Source organism: Heterocephalus glaber, unplaced genomic scaffold, assembly GCF_053883595.1.
Source record: "Heterocephalus glaber isolate CG9 unplaced genomic scaffold, H.glaber_assembly_v1.0 deba00000936, whole genome shotgun sequence".
In the NCBI taxonomy this organism is placed as follows: Eukaryota; Metazoa; Chordata; class Mammalia; order Rodentia; family Bathyergidae; genus Heterocephalus; species Heterocephalus glaber.
The window spans coordinates 3,863,417-3,884,904 of NW_028258172.1; the positions used below are offsets into that span (position 1 = coordinate 3,863,417).

General features: G+C 34.8%; 1 protein-coding gene across 6 annotated transcripts in view; it reads right to left on the reverse strand.

Moving 5' to 3' along the window:
* The window catches only part of Zc4h2 (zinc finger C4H2-type containing), a 48,088-nt gene that overhangs the window by 9,814 nt on the left and 16,786 nt on the right, over positions 1-21,488 (reverse strand). For 2 of the 6 annotated variants that reach the window (XM_021250213.2, XM_087208143.1), the window contains one exon: positions 10,539-10,723. The exons of 3 other annotated variants lie outside the window; for them this stretch is intronic. In XM_021250213.2, the coding sequence (XP_021105872.1) occupies positions 10,539-10,717 (179 nt within the window). In that variant the 5' untranslated portion in view covers positions 10,718-10,723. Of the gene's footprint in view, positions 1-10,538; positions 10,724-21,488 lie in introns of those variants that run through there. One more of the 6 variants, XM_087208144.1, reaches the window with a different exon arrangement.

The following is a 21,488-nucleotide window of genomic DNA, read 5'->3' on the forward strand; positions in this document are numbered from 1 at the left end:
AGAATTCAGCTTGACAGCTAGGATTAGTTGGGATGAGTTAGGAAATTTATGCTTAGGAGAAAGGGGAAATCTTAGAAGTTTAACAAGCAGGAAAGTGATATTATCTAATCATCTCATCTTACTTCACTCAGCCTTGGCATCCTTATCCTCACACAGGAATGATCACAACTAATTTACATGTTATGTGGTGAGGATTAAATATGATAACATGTGTAAAGTCCCCAAGCAGACTATGTGGCACATAGGAAGCAGGTAAAAATGATAGTGCCTTTTTCTTCCAACTGTACCCAACTGCTCTTTCATGATTATCTCCTTCACCACAGTGATTTGGACATTATAATGAGCTTACACCAAGTTACATATGTGTGCACATGTGTACACATGTGAGTATATGTCCATGAATGTATGTATGTACATATACCAGAGTGAGTAGTCAGATATATTACTGGTTATTAAGATTAAAATAAAAATCATTAGCATAAGCCACCTTATAATGTCAATATAAATAATGGCATTTTGTAGGATCAAGACAAACCTTCTTAATTTATAACCAGTTCAATTAAGGTGGCAACAACCATCACTAGATGAAATCATGGATAAGAGCTCTCCCACTGACACTTAATAGAAATTAGCAGAGCACAGCTAGCCCTAACTGGATGAGTGCCTTTAGAAAATCCTCCCTTCTCTCTCCTTGTCTACTTCTGTTTACAAAATGTATGTTGCCAGGCAGGTGATACTGAAGTCCCAGATTAATTTTAAATAAAACAAAGGATTTTTTTTACCTGGTAGTGTAGTTAAGTGCTACCTGGAAATGGAAAATCAAAGGCATAAGGCCTTCCTCAAAGCATGAGTGGCATTTCCTTTTCCAGAGGAGGAGGTCTGTTGCCAGTGAGATGATAGTCTCATCCTCTATGAGCACAAGTTAGCTGAAATGCCTACCTCCATCCAAGGTGTTTTGAACCCTTTGTCAATTGCCTACAATCTTAGTTACTTTTCTTATTGCTGAGATAAAATATTTCACCTAAAATTATTTCACTTAAGAGTAGGAGTCTCAAGTTGCATCCATTTAGCTATAAATGTCTCAAATTCAACTTTCTTTATGGCTGAGTAGTACCCCATTATATAAAAAAACCCCACATCTTTTCTATCCATTCATCAGTTGATGGGCATTTGAGTAGTTTCCAAGATTTAACTGTTGCAAACTGTGTCATTATAAACATGGGTGTGCATATATTGTTGTTGTATGATCCTTTTAATTTTGGGGGGGAGATATCTAGCAGAGGAATAGCTGGATCAAATGAGAACTGTAAACCTAATTTTTTGAGGAATCTCCACACTGATTTCCACAATGGTCACCAGCATTTGTTGTTGGCTGATTTCTTGATAATAGCCGTTCTTTCTGAAGTGAGAAGGAATCTCAGCATTGTTTTAATTTGCATCTCTTGGATGACCAGTGATGTTGAATATTTTTTCATATATTTGCTTGCCATTTTTACTTCTTCATCTGAAGGTAACAGAAGATGGAAAGATATCCCTTACTCATGGGTAGGAAGAACCAACAGAGTGAAAATGGCCGTACTCCCCAAATTGCTATACAGATTTAATGCAATCCCAATTACCATTAGCATACTTCACAGAACTAGAGAAAACATTCCTAAAATTTATTTGGAACCAGAAGAAACCTAGAATAGCCAAAACAATTGAGAGACAAAGGCAAGTCAGGGGGCATCACAATCGGTGACTTGAAATTATAATACAGAGCCACTGTGGAAAAAAACCCAGCATGGTACTGGCTTGAGGACCAATGGAACAGACTAAAAGAGGCAGAAACAGAACCAGACACACTCAACACCTTACCTTTGACAAAGGGGCCAAACATGTTCACTGGAGGAAAGTTAGCCTCTTTAATACATGGTGCTGAAAAACTGGCTTTCTACATGTTAAAGATTAAAATTAGACCCACATCTCTCACCATGCACTAAACTAAAATCAAAATGGATCAAAGATCTAAATATTAAAATAGAAAACACTAAATCTTCTTGAAGAGAGATTAGGTAGAACTCTTGAGGACATAGGGTTAGGCGATGACGTCATGAAACAAAACCAAACTGCATGACAAGTAGTACAAAGAATCAACAACTGGGATCTCATTCTATTAAAAACTTTTTCCACAAAAGAATTCACCAGAGGCTGTGGAGCAGGTGACCGCAGGTGACGCTTTGTTTATCTCTACCAGGACTCTATTTCCTGAATGGTCTCAGAAGTGAAGCATCTGTGAAAAATAATTTCAGTAGTAACATGACACCTTTCTAAGCTTCATGGTGGCCACTACTTGTCAGCAGCGTGGAGGTGCAAATTGCAGAGACCTGTGTTGGATTTGGAATTAATCTCCATACTGAAAGTCTGCCATAGCAAAACAAGCAGTTTGTTGGAGAAGTGCTCTCTCTCTCTCTCCTCTCTGGCCAGAGCTTTGTGTACATTATCTAAGGGAACAAGATCAAAATATTTTTACCACAAATCACTACCAGTGATGTTCACATTCTACAATAGTCAAGTTTCTGAGAATTAAAATGCATGCTGAAATATTTAGAGATGAGAGGGCAGAGGAGGTGAGCCAATCCCAGCACCCAGGAGGAGGCTCCCTGGCCACCATTCCACTGTTCCCAGGGCAGAGGAGGTGAGCCAATCCCAGAGCCCAGGAGGAGGCTCCCCAGTAGCCATTCCATTGTTCCCAGGGCAGAGGAGGTGAGCCGCATGGGTGCCAGCAGCACCCCCCAACCCCCATCAAAATGAGAAGACACGTAAACAAGCCTCAAAAACGACTTCCAGATCACCTACAGCAACCCCAAAGGGAAAAGAGATGGAACAATCTGATACTCAACCACGTGGACTCTCTGAATTGGCAACAAAAGAGGATCTGGAAAAAATGAAATCAGAAATAATTTCTCACATAACAGCAGAGATGGTGCCCATAGTGCAAGACATGATTAATAAATTTAGAAAGAACACAGATAAAAAAATAGAGGAGTTGAGGAACATGATGTAATCCCAACACAGGAAACAAATGGAATCCATAAAACAGATACAAACAGATTTCCAGGAGATTAAAAATTCCATTGAAAGTTTACACAGCAGAATGAACCAATGTGAGGAGAGAATTTCAGATATAGAAGATAAGATTGCAATTAGTGACCAGGAAAAGAAAAGTTGTTTTAAAATTGTAAGGGACCATGAGAAATCAATCCAGTAGCTGCTAAACGATGCAAAGAAGAATAACATAAGACTGATTGGAGTCAATGAAGAAACAGGAGAGAGTGCAGATGACATTAAAAAAAAACTGCTCACAGAAGTGATGGCAGAAAACTTCCCAAGCAGGGGAAAAGAACTTGACATACAGAAAAGTGATGCATATAGGACTCCAGCTAGCCTTGATCAAAAAAAAAATCTACACATAGGCATATAATAGGATTCCAGAAACCCAACAGAAGAACAAAATTCTACAAGCAGTGAGAGAAAAGAAACAAATCACATACAAAGGAAAGCCCATCAGAATCACAGCAGACTTCTCAATGCAAACCCTCAAGGCAAGAAGAGCTTGGAGTGATGTATTTCAAGCCCTAAAGGAAAACACCCTCCAACCCAGATTGATGTACTCTGCAAAACTATCTTTCAAAATGGATGGAGAAATAAGATACTTTCATGATAAAGAGCACCTTAGGAACTTCATGAATACCAACCAGCACTCCAACAAATTTTAGACAATATCCTAGGAAAAGACAATGAGGATCACAACCTCAGGAAGCTCAGCAGAATGAATCCGTTGGATGTGACAAATTAAACGCAAAGGGGGAGAATCCAACAAAAAGAAAAAGTCATGAAAAGGCTTTTAAAACTTTTAACTTCATCTCCCTAATGAGTGTATAATTCAATCTTGTCATTGTACTGATTAGTATTTTTCTGATTCTAGTGTTGCACACCTTTCCTTGTGCTGTACTGGCTATTTATCATCTTCTAGTGTCTACTTTTTAAGTGGATTGTCTATTAATGAGCTGTAAGAGTTCTTTATATATTCTGGTCATAGGTTATATGTATTGTAAATATGGTCTGTTTAAGGACTACTTTTCATTTTAATGATGTCATTTAAAATTATAAAGTTCATTTATCAATTTCTTTCTTTTATACATCATGTTTTTTTGTGTACTAGGAAGTTCTTGCCTACCCTAAATTCATAAACATTTTCCCTTATAATTTCTTCTTAAAATTTTATAGTTTTAGTCTTTCATGTTTAGGTTCATAGATCCTTTCAAGTTATTTTTATGTATGGAAATAAAGGGTTGATGTTAATTTTTTATATACGGATACCAGGTATTCTAGTGCCATTTGCTGAAAATACTATCTTTTCCTTGGCTCTTGAATTGAGTTTATACTCTATAAAATGCTAATGTTAAATAATCTTTCAAAACTCAGTGGACTATATATGTGTGGTTCTATTTCTAGATTCTCTGTTTTATTCCAGTGATCTATATGTCTTTCCTTACACCAGAAAATTCCCTTGATTACTGTAGCTTTAGAGGAAGTCTTAAAATTAGGTACTAAACATCTTCCAACACAGATTTTTTTTCTTTTTTTCTCCTTTTTCTTTTTACTTTTCTAGGTCCTTTGTACTCCTACATAACATTTAAATTTCAATATCCAATTCTTCATTTATAGCAAGTATACATGGACCTGAATTTTTATATATACCTTGTGTTTTCTAATCCTGCTAAATTCAAATACAAGTTCTAGGGGCTCCTAGAGATTTCTTAGTATTTTCTCTGTAGATGATCATTTCACCTACATATAAAGATTTTCTTTCTACCTTGCCAATCCTATAGTAATTGTGTCATTTTATTGCCAGACTATTTTGGTTTAGCCCTATGTTTTCAAAGTTTAATAGACAGATGAAGAGTAGGCATATCTGCCCGTGTTCCCCATCCTAGGGAGAAAGCCTTGTATCTTCTCCATTCATATAAGACATTTTTGCTAGAAGTATGGAGTACATGTCTTTGATGTGTTGAGAAGGTTCTGTTCTACTTCTAGTCTCCTGATAGCTTTTACCATGAACAGCTGTAGAATTTAGTCCAACACTCTTTCTCCAACTAGTGACAGGATCATATGGCTTTTGCCTTTCCTCTGATAAAATGATGACTTTTGGGGGTGGATCTTCCAATGCTGAACCAACACTGCCATCCCTATAACAAAACTACTTTCTACATACTGCCACATCTGACTTCTAATGGTTTGTTTTGTTAAACAAATTTCTATCTATGTTCATACTTTTTTCTTCTATTATCTTTATCCAGTTTTAGGATTAGCACAATGTTAATTTCCTAAAATGAGGGGAGAAGTGTTCCTTTTTTTTTCTGCTTTAAATGTTTGATATAATTTATCAGTTAAAATGTATACGAGCCTGTTGTCACATAGGTAGGTTTTCAAGCTAGGGATATACTTTCTTTAATAAGTGCTATTCAAGTTTTATACTTCCTCCAGAGTTAGTTTCATTAATTTGTCTTCCAAGGTACTTCTTAGAAGTTGTCAAATTTATTTCAAAACAGACTTTTGTAATATGCTTTCTATGTCCTTTTAAATTCTGTAACATGTGTGGTAATGTCTCCTAGATCTTGATATTATAATTTTAAAAATGTGTAATTGATATTGTGTAATAGGGAGAAAAGGTCTAAAAGAGTAAGGGAAGTGGGAGGGGAAGGGGAAGGGAAAGAAGGGAAAAGAAAAAATATGAGAAAAGGAGAAAAATGGAAACAAAGTCCTTGCAAATAGGGAAGGGTGGAGGGGGTGAAGGGAGGCCAGGGGAAGGGGAAAAAAATAAGAACCAAGATACTCATGTAATGGTACAAGATCCCAATGATGAATGTAACTGTATTTTATACCTAGAATGTCCCAATAAACTTAGTGGAACAACAACAAAAAAAATGAAATCACCAACAGAGTAAAGAGACAATCCACAGAGTGGAAAAAAAATTTAGCCACAGGCTGGGGATTTAGCTCAGAGGTTCCACCGCCTGCCTCACAAGCTAAGGACCCGAGTTCGATCCCTGGTACCAAAAAAAGAAAAAAGAAAAAAATTTTTAGCCAGTAGTCCCTCAGATAAAGGACTAATATCTAAAACATACAAAGAATTAAAAAAAAATCAGACTCCCAAAATTTAAAGACCCAATCCAAAAATGAGCATCTGAAATGAATAGACTTAGGAGATTTTAGTAGTCATCATTAAAATTTGTTTTTTGTTTTGTTTAGAATTGTAGGAATTTTGTATAAAGACAACCATGTAACTTGAAAATAAGTTTTTTCTTCTTTTCTATCTGCATATCTTTCATTTACTTTCCTGCCTAACTTTCCAACCTAAAACTTTTAGTACTATTATTATAGGCAGCTAAATTAGATAGAAATTAATAGGCAGTCAGTCAGGGCTAGGTCCTCAAGGGAGTCAGTGGAAAGGTGAAAACACATCAAAACTATGCCTAGAGGTACATCTGAAAAAGGTAAGCCTTCAAGATTAAAATCACAATGGCCAGACTTGCATGCTTCCCTAAAGGATGAATGGAATTTTGAGATTATATTGTAACTGGTACCACCCAGTCCATTAAGTCTGGATGGACATCAGTCACCTACGTGGGTGACCAGAGCATCCAGAGCCATCCCTTCCCAAAAATGTCTTTGTTCTTTCCATGTACCCTTGCTACCTGACCTCCTTCCCTATTGGATCAATATTAGCTAAGCAGCTGTACTTGTAATCTTATTGGTTGATTATAACTTGACCCATGTTTGTACCAACTTTGTAACTTTGTACCCACTTCATGATTTTGCTCTATAAAACATTCCTAGAGAAATGACCTCTGTGACAACCCACTTTCAAGTCCCCTCCTATCTCTGAGGAGCTATCAATAAAATATTTCCTACTCTTAACCTCCATTGTTCCTTAGAATTTATTCTTCAGTTTTGGGGGACATAACCTTGGCATATCTGACATCTAGCAGATTGGGAGTTATATTTTCTCCTATATCACTATGTAGACTAACACTGCTCAGAGTAAGCATCCTGAATTTCTTGGATCTTTGAGGGGTAGCATTCATTTTTTTCACAATTAAGAATGATATAGAGTATTTCCTGATCCCCAAACTGGAAAAGACCCCAACCAAAAAAGATAACTGCAAGAAAATCTCTTGAATGAACATTGTTGATAATATCCTCAACAAGATACTAGCAAATAGGGAGCAATAAATCATCAGAAAGATCATCCATCAAGACCAAGTAGGATTCATCCTAGACATGCAGGGATATTTCAACATACACATCTAAATAAATGTAATACATCACATAAACAGAAACAAAGATACAAATCACATGATCATCTCATTTGATGCAGAAAAATCTTTTTAAAAAATTAAACAACTATTCATAACTTTAAAAAAACCTTGAAGAAAATAAGTATAGAAGAACATTAACTCAATCTGATAAAAGCCATTTATGAGAAACCAAAAACCAATATCATATTAATTGGGAAGAAGTTGAGAGATTTCCTTCTAAAAATCAAGAACAAGACAAGGGATGTCTTCTATCACCACTACTGCTCAATATAGTTCTAAAACATTAGTGAAAGCAATCAGGCAAGAGAAAGAAATAAAGGGGTATATAGAGGAAACAATGATCCTTCTACATACAAGGCCCCAAAATTCCATCAAATCCTCCTCCAATTAATAACCAAATTCAGTAGCAAAGCAGGATACAAAATTAGCACACAAAAATCAGTAGCATTCCTGGCCAAGCATTGTGGCACATGCTTCTAATCCCAGCACTCAGGAGGCTGAGGCAGGAGGCCAGCCTAAAGAACTACACAGTGAGCCCCTATCTCAAACAAAGAAAGAAACAAACAAAAAATAGTGTTTCTGTACTTCAATAATAAACTCATTGAGAAATAAATTAGAAAAAACAATACCTTTAACAATAGCATCAAGAAAAAGTAAATACAGGGGTAGGGGAAAGGAAAGAAGAAAAAAGAAAAAAATATGAGAAAAGGAAAAAATGGAAACAAAGTCTTTGTAAATAGGGAAGGGTGGAGGGCAGGAATGGAGGGAAGGGGAATGGGGAAAAAATAAGAACCAAGACACACCAAGTAAAGGTACAAGATCCCAATGATGAATGTAACTGTATTGTATACCTAAAATGTACCAATAAACTTAATGGAAAAAAAAGAAATATTAAATACCTAGGAATTAACTTAACCAAGGAAGTGAAAGTCCTCTACAACAAAAACTACAGTACTCAGAGAGATTAAAGAGCACCACACAAAATGGAAAGAAAGCCCCTTTTCTAGGATAGGCAGTACTAATATAGTCAATAAGGTCATCCTTCCAAAACTAATATACAGAGTCAATGCAATCCCAATCATAATACCAATCAATAGCATTATTCACAGAACTAGAGAAACAATTCTAAAATTCTCATGTAACTTGAAGAGAACTGGAATAGCAAAAGCAATCCTGGTCAACAAAAGCAAGGCAGGAAGAACTACAATTCCAGACTTCAAGTTATACTACATAGCTACAATGATAAAAAATAGCATGGTATTGGCAAAAACAAACAAATTTAAAAAAAAGCCCAGAAATATGGATGGATGGACCAGAATAGTGGCTAGAGAAACAACTCCAAGCACATTCAGCTACCTGATCTATGACAAAGGGGACATAAAAACAAGCTGGAGGAAAGATAGCCTCTTTAACAAATCATATTAAGAAAACTGCCTATCTTTATGCAGAAGATTGAATCTAGACCTCTATTTCTCACTATGTGCTAAACTAAAATCATAATGGATCAAACATCAAAATATTAAAACAGAAATACTGCTAGAAGATAAAATAGGTAAAACTCTTGAGTACGTAAGTATGGGCAAGGACTATCTGAAATAACACGAATTAATAAATGGTATCATTATCAAATTAGAAGGCTTCTGCACATCAAAAGAAACAAACAAGAGTGAATAGACAACCTATAGAATAAGAAAAAAATTTGCCACATATTTCTCCAACTCAAAGGTAATATGTAGAATATATAAAGAACTAAAAAAAATGAGACCTCCCCTGAAAAAAGGCCCAATAAAAATGTGTAACTGAAATAAACAGATACTTCACAGAAAATGAAACACAAATGGTCAATAAACGCATGAAAAAATCTTCAACATCACTGGTTATGAGAAAAATGCAAATTAATACAACACTGAGATTTCATCTTACTCAAGAATGACTATCATCAAGAAATCAGATAATAGCAGATGCTGGAGAGGCTGCAGATGAAAAGGGAACCCTTCTTCATTGTTGGTGGGAATATAAACTAGTACAACTATTATGTAAATCAGTATGAAGATTCCTCATAAAGCTAAAACAAATTCTATTTGACCCAACTATTCCTTTCCTAGGTATCTTCCCCAAAGGGTTAAAGGCATTATATTACAGTGATACATGTATATCTATGTTTATAGCAGCACAATTCACAATAGATAATCTTGCGAATGGCCTATATGTCCATCAACAGATGACTGGATAAAGAAAATGTGATATTTATACACTCTGCCAGAAAGACGGATAAAATCGAGTCATTTGTAGGAAAATGGGTGCCCCTTGAGACTGTAATATTAAGTGAAATAAATCAGTCACACAAATTTAAATATCACAGGGTTTCTCTTATGTGAGAAATCCAAAATTCAAGTAAAAACCAAAATAAAAGATAGATAATAGAAAGCTAGAGGGGGGTAAGCAATTAAAGCAATCTAGTCAAATGATTTATCTGCATGGATTGAAATGATTAAGTTATTTTTCTTCTTTAGCTTGATAATATAAGTAACACTGATTTTTGACTAACACTGATTTTAATTAACTGTCCTTGCATCTCTAGAATAAATACCATTTGATCATGATGTATAATTATTTTTTATATATTGTTAAATTCTATTTCCTAGTCTTTTCATAAAGACTTTTAAATCTATATTTGCGAGACAAATGAGTCTTTAGTTTTCTTTTTCTACACCAGTAATGGCAAACTTTTTAGAGCTTTCAGTGATACAAATAGTCTGTTGTGGGATGTGTGCCATAGGTTTGTCACCACTGTCCTACACTGTCTTTACCGGGAGTTGGCGTCAGGGTAATACAGAATTCATGAGATGAAATAGGAAGCATTCTTTATACTGCTACTTTCTGGAAGAAACTGTGTGGATTTGTTGTTAATTCCTTTTTAAACATTTGGAAGGATTATCCAGTGAAACTATTTGGGCCCAAAGATTCCATTTTTTGAGAACTGTTAAGTTATAAATTTAATTTCCTACATAGCTATATAGCATTATTCAAATTTTCTACAGACATACAGTAAGTGACTGACTTACGAATGAGTTCCATTACAGCAGAAGATTTGTAGGTCAGATTTGTTTGTAATTCCAGCAAAGTGAGTCATATACACAAATATGCAATGTAAAGCATAAAAAAAAACCAAACCTCCACATCACCACTGCTTTTCCTCTTGCTTTCAGACATCCTGGGCTCTGATTGAACACTGTACTACTGTACACTATTTCCCTGTACAGTAAGCACAGAGCAGCCCAACTGTGACAATGTCCAGCAGACATGTGAGCTATTTCCACAATTTGTTCACATCTACATAGTGCGAGGTCCATTTGTATCTGTGAAAGTTTGCAAATAGAATGTTCATAAGTTGAGGGCTTACTGTAATTCATTTTATTGCATTTCTCTTTATTGTGCTTTACATATACAGCATTCTTTAAAAATTGAGGACTTAGCGTGGAGTCAGAATTGTCATAAAAAGAGAATTCCCAAAGGATTTAAAATGGAGAATCTTCTTCAAAATGCAGCATGGAAATTTCTCAGAGCACAAACATGGAACTGTCCACAACCCAGAAAATCTGCTCTAGCATGTAGTAACCATGAGCAACAAAAATATATATTACACAACTTGTACACAATACATTATTCATAGTGGTCAAAAAAGTAGAAAACATTAAATTTCCAGCAATTGATAAATGGATAAACAAAATGTAGTATATATCCATACAATGAATACATTTTGGCAATAAAAGGAATGAAGTACTGATGTGTGCTACATATGGAATGGAGCTTGAAAACATGATGGTAAGTAAAAAGTGGTAGAATCCCTGCTTTGCATGCAGAAGACCTTGGGTTCAACACCTAACATAGCAAAACAAAATTTTTAAATGAAGGTTTGTGGCAACCTTGAGTCAAGCAAATCTATTTGCACCATTTCTCCAATAGCATATGTTCACTTTTTGTCTCTGTGTTACATTTTTGTAATTCCTACAGTATTTCAAACATTTTCATTATCATATCTTTTATGGTGATCTGTATTCTGTAATCTTTGATGTTACTATTGTAACTGTTTGGGGGTATGACAAACTGCACACACCTAAGATGGCAAACTTAATTAATGTTGTATATGTTCTGACCACTCCATCCCCTGCTATTCCCCTAACACACTCTCTCTCTTCCTCTCTCCCTCTCTCTCTCTCTCTGTCTCTCTCTCTCCTTGGGTCTCTGTATTCCTTAAGACACAACAATACTAAAATTGGGCCAATTCATAACTCTACAATGACAACTAAGTGTTCAAGTGAAAGCTGTAAGCAGTTAAGCTTAGTGAGAAAAGCATGTCAAAAGACAAGACAGAAAAAGAGGGCTTATATGCCAAACAGCTAAGTTTTAAATGCAAAAGAAAATTTCTTGAAAGAAGTGAAAAGTGCTGCTCCAGTGGATTACAAGTCTGATAATAAAGTAAAACACCCTTACTGCTGTTATAAAAAAATGTTTTAGTGGTCTAGTTAGGCAATCAAACGAGACACATTTCCTCAAGCCAAAGCCTAATTTACAGCTGGGCCCAACTTTCTTCAATTCTGTGCAGACTGAAAAAGGTGAGAAAGCTGAAGAAGAAAAGTTTGATGATAGAAGAGATTGGTTTAAGAGGTTCAAAGAAATAATCTGTTTCTATAACATAAAAGTGCAAGATGAAGAAGCAAGTGTTAATATAGAAGCTATACTAAGTAATCCAGATCTAGCTAAGATAATTGATGATAAAGGCCACACAAAACTATAGGAATCAGTATAGATGAAACAGACTTATACTAAAAGAAGATACCTTCTAGAACTCTCATAACTACAGAGACATCAATGTCTGGTTTCAAAGGATCAGTTGACTTGTTAGGAGCTAATACAGCTACTAACTCTAAGTAAAATCCAACATTCATTTACCATTCCAAAAATCCTAATGCCCTTAAGAATTATACTTAAATTTATTCTATATAAATAGAACAAATCCCAGATGACAGTACATCTGTTTCCAACACAGTTTATTGAATATTTTAGACCACTGTTGATAACTACTGCTCAGAAAAGAAGGTTCCTTTCAAGATATTATTGCTCACTGATAACGCACCTAGTCACCCAATAACTCTGATGGAGATGTACAAAGAAATTAATATAGTTTTCATGTCTGCTAATGAAATATCCACTGTGCATCTCATAGATCAAGTAGTTTCAACTTTCAGGCCTTACTATCTAAGAAATGCATTTTATGGGTATAGCTTGACACAGACTGTGAGTTCAAGACTTCAGTAAAGGAAGTAACTGCAGATATGGTGGAATAGTAAGGGAATGGGAATTAGAAATGGAGCCTGAAGATGTGACTGAATTGCTACAAACTCATGAGAAAACTTTAATAGATGAGGAGTTGCTTCTTATGTATGGAGCAAAAATAAATGGCTTCTTGAGGTAGAATTTACTCCTAGCAAAAATGCTATAAACATTGCTAAAATGACAACAAAGGTTTAGAATATTATATAAACTTAGTTAATAAAAGCAGCAACACAATTTAAAAAGATTAATTTTGAAAGAAGTTCTACAGTATAAAATAGCATAAACAGAACTATGGGCTACAGAGAAATGTTTTATAAATGTAAAAATCAACCAATGTGGCACACTTTATTGTAGTCTTATTTTAAGAAATTAATATAGCCACCCCAACATTAAGGAATCACCACCCTGATAGTTAGCAGCCATTAATGTTGAGGCAAGTCCCTCTACTAGCAAAGAGATCACAACCTACTTTGGCCTCAGATGATCATTAGCATTTATTTTAACTAAAAAAATCATTTTTAATTAAAGCATATACATTTTTAGGTATAATGCCATTGTATACTTAATAAGACAAGAGTATAGTGTGTAGGATATTTATAAGCCCTAGAAAAGAAAACAATTTATGTTGCTCACTTTATTGCATCATCTGCTTTATTGTTATAGTTTGGAATCCAATCTTTGATGTCTCTGAGGTATACCTGTATTTCGTGGTGGTGAACAGTAATAGTTTGACTTTTGGAGCAATTGACACATTTTATGAAACTTATCCAATTTACATGTATAGAGTTTTCATAGTTGTTATCCTTTTTTTGTCTATGGGATATTTAATGATATCCTATTTCATTCCTGATACCAATAATTTGTGGCTTCTCTCCTTTTTTCTTTGTTAGTGTTGCTACAGGTTTTTGAATTTCATATATATTTCAAATAACAAGCTTTTGTTTTCATTGATTTCTCTTTTATTTTTTTGTTTTCAATTTTATTGATTTTTGTTCTCATAGGTTATTTCCTGTCTTCTGCTTGCCTTGGTCTTGCTTTTTTCTTTTTCTAGTTTCTAGAGATGGGAGCTTAGATTATTGATTTGAGGAATTTCCTCTTTTCTAATGTAAACATTAGTGCTGTGTTTCTCTTTTTTTATTGCTTTTATTAGACCCAAATACTTTTGCTACATCAACACATTTAGATATGAAGTATTTTGGTTTTTACTCAGTTCAATGTATTTTTATTTCCCTTGACAATTCATCTTTGACATATGAATTATTTAGGTACATGTTGCTTAAAGTCCAGTGTATATCAATTTTCTAGCACTTTTTTGATTTGTTGATTTCTAGACTGATTTTATTAATGTCAGAGAACACATTCTATATTTAACACCTTTAAATTTGTTTGTTATTTTTTATATTCCTGCGGATGGTCAATTTTGTTATATGTTCTATGGCCATTTGAGAAGAACATGTATCTTGCTACAGTTGGGTGGAGTGTTCTATAAATGTCAATTAGATACTGTTGGTTGAGGGTGATATGGAGTTATATATCATTGATTATTTCTAGCTACTTCTATCAGAGGTTGATGGAGGTGTGAATTTATCTATTTCTTCCTTCACCTCTAGTGTCAGTTTTTCTGTTACTTAGTTTGCAGTTTTAATATTTGGTGTATGCACATTTAACAATGCTATGTCTTCTATTTTTTTTAATTTTAATATTTTATTAATACACGTTTGCAGTACATACTGATTACATCCATAATGGAGAGTTGGTCCATATACGAAAAACATCTTAATTATTTTTTCATCCTTTTCCTCTCCCTTCCCCATTTTCATTTCTTGTTTCCCTTCCCTTCTGCAAAAAAATCAATCCTCTTGTTTCCTATTATCTATCATTTATTTTGTTCTTTATTTATATTTTAGAGTCCTCATATAAGAGAAACCATGCAATAATTAAGACTGTGTATCTGAGTTACTTCACTTAACATTATGGTCTCAACGTGCATCCATTTTCCTACAAATGACTCAGGTATCTTTTTTTTTTTGTACCAGGGATCGAACTCAGGACCTTATGCTTGCGAGGCAGGCATTGGCACCACTGAGCTAAATCCCTGGCCCGACTCAAGTTTCTTGATGGAATGACACCTTTGTCATTATGTAAAGTCTCTCTTGTTATCTAGTAATATTTTTGGCTAAGAAGTATATTTTAGCCAATACTAATATATAAATTCCTACATTCCTTTCCTAGAGATTACAGAGGTAGCTAATATTTTGTAATGTTTTGGGCTAATCAGTGTTTTTAATGTATTATTTAGGTCATTTACATTTTGTGTACTTATTGATGCTTTGGGCTAAGTCTACATTTTATTTTTATTTACTGTTTGCTGTCTTATTTGGTTGGGGTTTTTTTTGCTGCCTTTATATGGTTGGTTGATTTTTTTTGGAATTACATTAATTTCCAGAATATTTAGTGTTTGGTACAGTTTTAGTGGTTTCTCTAGGAATTATATTTCATAATTTATAGTCCACTGTGTCATCATTTTATTAATGTAAATGAAGAAACATTACATCTCTTTATGTCCCCTTACCCTCCCCCATTTATAACTGTCTGAAATATTACTTCGACACATATTGAGAACAACATTATATAGCACTATATTATTGCTTTTACCATCAAAGCTGATTTAGAAAACTGAACAGGAGAAGGAAAATGATCTGTTTCTCTTTTCATTAATTTTTTTCCTTCCTGATATTCCATGTTTCCTTTTTATTTTTCCATTCTTTTTAGAAAAATTCCTCTGGCCATTATTTTAGGGTAGATCTGCTGATGAAAACTCCTTTCAGTTTTCCTGCCTATCTTCCTTTCTTCCTGATTATAGGTATTTCTGCTACATAAAAATATAGATTGACACTTCTTCTCCTTCAGCACTTAAAAGTGTACCACTTCCTCCTAGTTTCTATGATTTCTAATGAGAAATGCAGTCATTCATATTGCTTTCATATATAGGTAAAATGTCACTTTTCTTTGGCTACATTAAGGATTTTTTCACTAGTTTCAGCAATGATGATGTTTTCTTCATGCAGATTTCTATGGGAATCTATATTCTATATTCTTTGGAGTTTACAAAATGACTTGAATCTTTAGGTATATCTCTTCTGACAAATTTATGGTGTTTTCAGACATTACTTCAAGTGATTTTTTTTGGTTCTGTCCTCTTTATACACACAAAAAATAGGTCTTTCTGATGAATTAATTACTTACTTTATTTATTCCTTTTATCCTCATTCTTTATATAATTTACCTCCTCTCCCTACATATATAACCTTTTGAGGATCAACAGTCACAACTGCAGAGCTCTAATCTAATAGAATAGGTGCCATTACTAAAAAAAAAAATACAAGAGTGCTCTGATATTCTATTTCTATCTCTATGTCTATCTATCTACAGGCACACAGAGGAAAGGCCAGAAGAAACACTGCAAGAACAGAATGAGAAGCTGGCCATCCACAAGCCAGAAAGGGTGCTGTCAGAAAAACAAAATATCCGGTAACTTGATCATAGCCTTCTAACTGCCAGAACTATAAGAAAATAAATGTGTATTAAGCTGTCTAGTCTATGGTATTTTGTTATGACATACCAAATAGATGTATATATTGCAGATTCCTAAAGAAAGCAGAAATAAAGCTTTATATCTTTGGTCTTAGCAACGATTTAATGGGTATAATTCCAAAAGCATGTGAAACAAAAGCAATAATGAATATGTGGGATTTTATCAAACTAAAATGCTTCTACATAACAAAGAAAATAATCAAGAGAGTAAAAAGGCAACCTGCAGACCTGCAGAAAGGGTAAAATATTTGCAGAATGTCTACCTTTTATTTTCTTTGTCTATCTTAAAAGTGGTTGATTTTCAAAATATATAACAAATTCCTACAATTCAATATAAAAAAATCTAATAATTAATTAAAAGGGGCAAAGAATTGAACATGCATTTCTCCAAAAGCACAAAAATGGTCAAGTATATAAAAAGTTGCTCTGTATTGATATTCATTTGGGAAATACAAATCAAAACTACAGTGAAATAACACCTCACACTGGATAAGATATCTGTTATCTAAAAGGAGGGCTGGGGATGAAACTCAGTTGTAGAGACTGTGCTTAGCCCTAGATTTTATCCTCAGTAACACACAGACATGCACACACACACACACACACACACACACACACACACACACACGTTGGCAAGGATGAGGAGAAATTGAAACCCTTGAACACTGTTAGAAGAAATTCAAAATGATACAGTAGCTATAGATATTCCCACCAAATTAAAATATTCCATATGCATGACATTGTATATTACTTTCTCTGGCTTATTTCAGATACTTAATGTCCTCCGGGTTCATCTAATTTACTAAAAATGACAAGACTCATCCATTTTTATGGCTGATTACTACCTCATTTTGCATATATATATATGATAATTTTAAATCCATTCCTTCATTGATGGGCACTTGGTAAATAGTAGAACAGCAGTTACCAGAAGCTGGGATAGGGGGAAGTTGGTCAACAGGTACAAAGTTACAGTTAGATGGGAGGAATAAATTCTAGTATTCTGTTGTATGGTAGGGTGACTATAATTAACAATAATTTATTCTATATTTTGAAATAAGTAGAAGAGAGGAGTTTAAATGTTTTCACCATTAACAAATGATATGTGTTTGTCTTAATCACTTCCCTCATCACTGGGACAAAATATCCATGACAAGCAACTTAAAGGAAGAGAAGATGATTGTGGCCTATGTTTTAGAAGTTTCAGTTATTGCACGATTGGCCAGCTCCAGACAGAAGGAACATGGTGAAAGGACCTAGAGAGAAAAGCTACTCATGTCAGGGCAATCAGCAAAGAGAGAAGAAAAGGAAGGAGCCAGGGAAGAAGATACGTCCTTCCAGGTCATGTCTCTAGTGATCTTCTTCTGTCCAGATCCTGCCTCCTAACAGCAAGCCAATTATACTGCCCACATAACCCAATCTCCTTTCAAAAGCCCAGCCTATGAGTGCATGAGACTTCTGGTGGGGACATCTAGATAGAGATCATAACGATGTTTAATTTGATGGACTTGTTAATTACCCTGATTTGATCACTGCACAATAAATAGATGTGTCAAAACATTTTGCCCCATAAGCATGTATAATTATGTTTCCACTTAAAATAACATAAAACCTTATTAAATTAAACAGAACTCCATATGATTTAACAATTCATCTTCTGAGTATTTATCTGAAAGAACTGAAACCATAATCTCAAAGAGATACCAGCTATCCCCTGTTGATTGCAACATTAGTCACAATAGCCAAGATTTGGAGGGGAAAAACCCTGAATGTCCATCAATGGATGAATGAATAAAGAAACCACTATGGAATCACAAAATGGAATATTATTCAACATATAAAATGAAATCTTGTGATACATTACTACATAAACCTTGAGTACATAATACTAAAGGAAGTAAGTCAGAGGAAGACAAAAACAACCCAACTTCACTTATATGAAGTATCTATAGAAATGAAGCTCATAGAAGCAGAAAAGAATGGTGATTGTGAAGGACTAGGGGAAGGGAAAAATGTGGAGTCAATGTATAAAAAATATGTATAGTTTCAATTAATGTAAGGAGTCTTTCAAGAGGTCTGTTATAGAACATTCTGCCTCTAGTTTTTAACAATATTGTAAATATCAAAATTTGTTAAAGGGTTATGTGCCAGTTAATCTTGCCAATTTGACCAGATTAAGAGACTCCTGTAATGTGATTGGATCATGGGAGTGCTACATTAATCAATAGATTAATCCACTAATATTCATAGTTGAATGTGCTGTTAGGAGTTAAGGCCCAGTTGGAGTACGTGGATCACTGGAGACATGCCTTTGCAGTGTATTTCTCTTGCTAACACTCTTTCTGCTGTGCTGTTTCCAAGAGCAGCGTTGCTCCACAACACCCTTCTACTATGATGCTCCTGCACTAAAACCTGTAAAGTTGTGAGCCAAAATAAACCTCCTTAAATTACAAGTATTATGTTTCAAGAACAAGAAAGCTGACAAAGACAGAATAGAACTCATATTCGGATTTCTTATCAGAGTAAAGCAAAATAAAACAAATAATGGTAACTGAAGAACAAGGAGGGAAAAAAATATTTGAAGAATTAATGGTATGATTCTTTTAATTCTTTTGGGAAGATACCCAGAAGGGGAATAGCTGGTTCAAATGGGACCTCTAGTCCTAGTTCTCTGAGGTATCTCCATACTGATTTCCACAGTGGTTGCACCAGTCTGCACTCTCACCAACAATGGAGAAGGGTTCCTTTCTCTCCACAACCCCACCCACATTTTTTATTGGTTGATTTCTTGATAGCAGCCATTCTTTCTGGGGTGAGGTGGAATCTCAGTGTTGTTTTCATCTGCATCTCTAGAATGACCAGTGAGGTTGAACATTTTTTCATATATTTATTTGCTGCTTTTACTTCTTTGTCTGAGAAATGTCTGTTCATTTCAGATGCCCAGTTTTGAATTGGGTCTTTAAATTTGGGGGGGTTGATTTTTTTTCAGTTCTTTATATATTCTAGATAGTAGTCTTTTGTCTCAGGTACAGCTGCTAAAATTTTTTTCCCACATTGTAGGTTCTCTTAGCTCTGTTGGTGGTTTCTTTTGTAGTGCAGAAGCTTTTTAATAAGATGAGATCCCAGTTGTTGATTCTTTGTGCTAGTTCCCATGCTATTGAGGTTTTGTTCATAAAGTCTTTTCCTATGCCAATGTCTTCAAGAGTCCTACCTAACTTATCTTCCAGCAAGTTTAATGTTTCTGTTTTAATATTAAGATCTTTAATCCCCTTTGATCTTAGTTTAGTGCATGGTGATAGGTATGGGTCTAATCATACCACAGCGATATATGTGCACCCATGTTTATAGCAGCAGAGTTGTAATAGCTAAAGTTTGGAAACAGCCCAAGTGCCCATCATCTGGAAACTGGATAAAGAAGATGTGTTTTTTTAAATAAATGGAGTACTACTCAGTCATAAAGAACCACAAACTAGAAACATTTATAGCTAAATGGATGCATATTGAGCTATACTCTTAAGTGCAATAAGTAGGACACACGTGTAATTACCGAATAGTTTCTCTGGTGTGAGAAACTGAAAATGTAAGTAAGGATTAAAATGATTAAAATGAATAATTGATAATTTGAAACAGGAAGAAAAGGTCCAAAGGGGTAAGGAAGTGGGAAAGGAAGAGGAAAGGTAAGAAAGGAAAGCAAAAATTATGAGAGAAGGAAAAAATGGAAACAAAATCTTTGTAAATAGGGAAGGGTGGAGGGAATGAAGGGAGGACAGGGAATGGGGAAAAAATAAGAACCAAGATGCATCATGAAAAGGTACAAGCACCCAATGACAAATGTAAATGTATTGAATACCTAAAATGTACCAATAAGAGAATTTAAGGGAAAAAAAGGAATTAATGGTAAAAAATGTTCCAAATTTGACAACAGTTACATATCCACCAATCTAATAAACTAAACTTAAAGCACAGGAAGCATGAAAACAACTGTACAAAGTTTAATCATATTTAAACTGCTTAAAACCTGAGATAATGAGAAAACTAAAACCAATCAGAAATGGGCTGATCATGGTAGCACACACCTATAATCCTAGCATTTGGGAGGCTGAGACTGGAGGATCAGTGCATGTTTGAGGCTAGCCTAGGCTACAAGCCCAGTCTGAACTACATAGCAAGACCTTGTCTCAAAAACAAAAAAAAAGTAGTCAGAGGAAAAAAAAGACATGTTAGATACAGAGAAGCAAAACATGATGGAAACAAGAAAATAGTGATTTGTCCCTTTAAAAATACTGACAAGATCCTTTACAATATAGAATTATTTTCCCACTTAAAATAAATTTTAAAAGCAAAGGAAAAATAAGAACCCTTCAGACATAGATAAGCTGAAATGCTGTATCACGAGCAAACATTCACTACAAGAAGTTTTAATGGAAGTAATTGAAACAGAAGGAAAGCAATAGCTGATGGCAACATGTATCTAGACAAAGGAATATACAGAACAGAAACTGGTAGCTAAATGGAAAAAATATGACTTTCTAGTGATTAAAATGTTCCAAAATATAATAACAGTTTAAAGCAAAAAGCACATAGTGAAAGCATGGGACCAGAAAGGGAGAAATGAAAGAATGCTGTTGTTTTTTACACTATATCTGCAGAAATTCAGAGGGGCTAGAATAGCAAAATTAACTCTGAAGAATTATAACAAAAGTTAGAGACCTTATACTACTTGATTCCGAGAATTATTATGAAGGTACAGTAAATAAAACAGCAAGGTATTTGATTACAGATAGACAAATAGACCAATGCGGGCATATAGAGCATTCATAAACCCATAGATATATGGAAAACTGAGTTTTGACAAGATTTCAAAGGCAATAGTGTGAAGAAAAGATAGTCTTTTAAACAGTTATCCCTGAAAAGCCAAACATCCAAAGATTAAATGAAAATGGATTATAGACAGAAGCATGAAAGGTAAATATAAAATTTGTAGAAGAAATCATAGGATAAGATCATTGTGACTATAGTTTAGGCAAAGAATTCTTTGAGCTCCCGCCCCGCGGACCGAAATAGCCGGGCGCGCAGGACCAAGGGCGGCGCGGGGGCGCGGCGGTCGCCCTTAAAGGCACGGCGGGCGGCGGGGTGACCAGCATGGAGCGGCGGGATGGCGGCGACCCCAGCCTCGGCGGGGTGCCCGGGGAC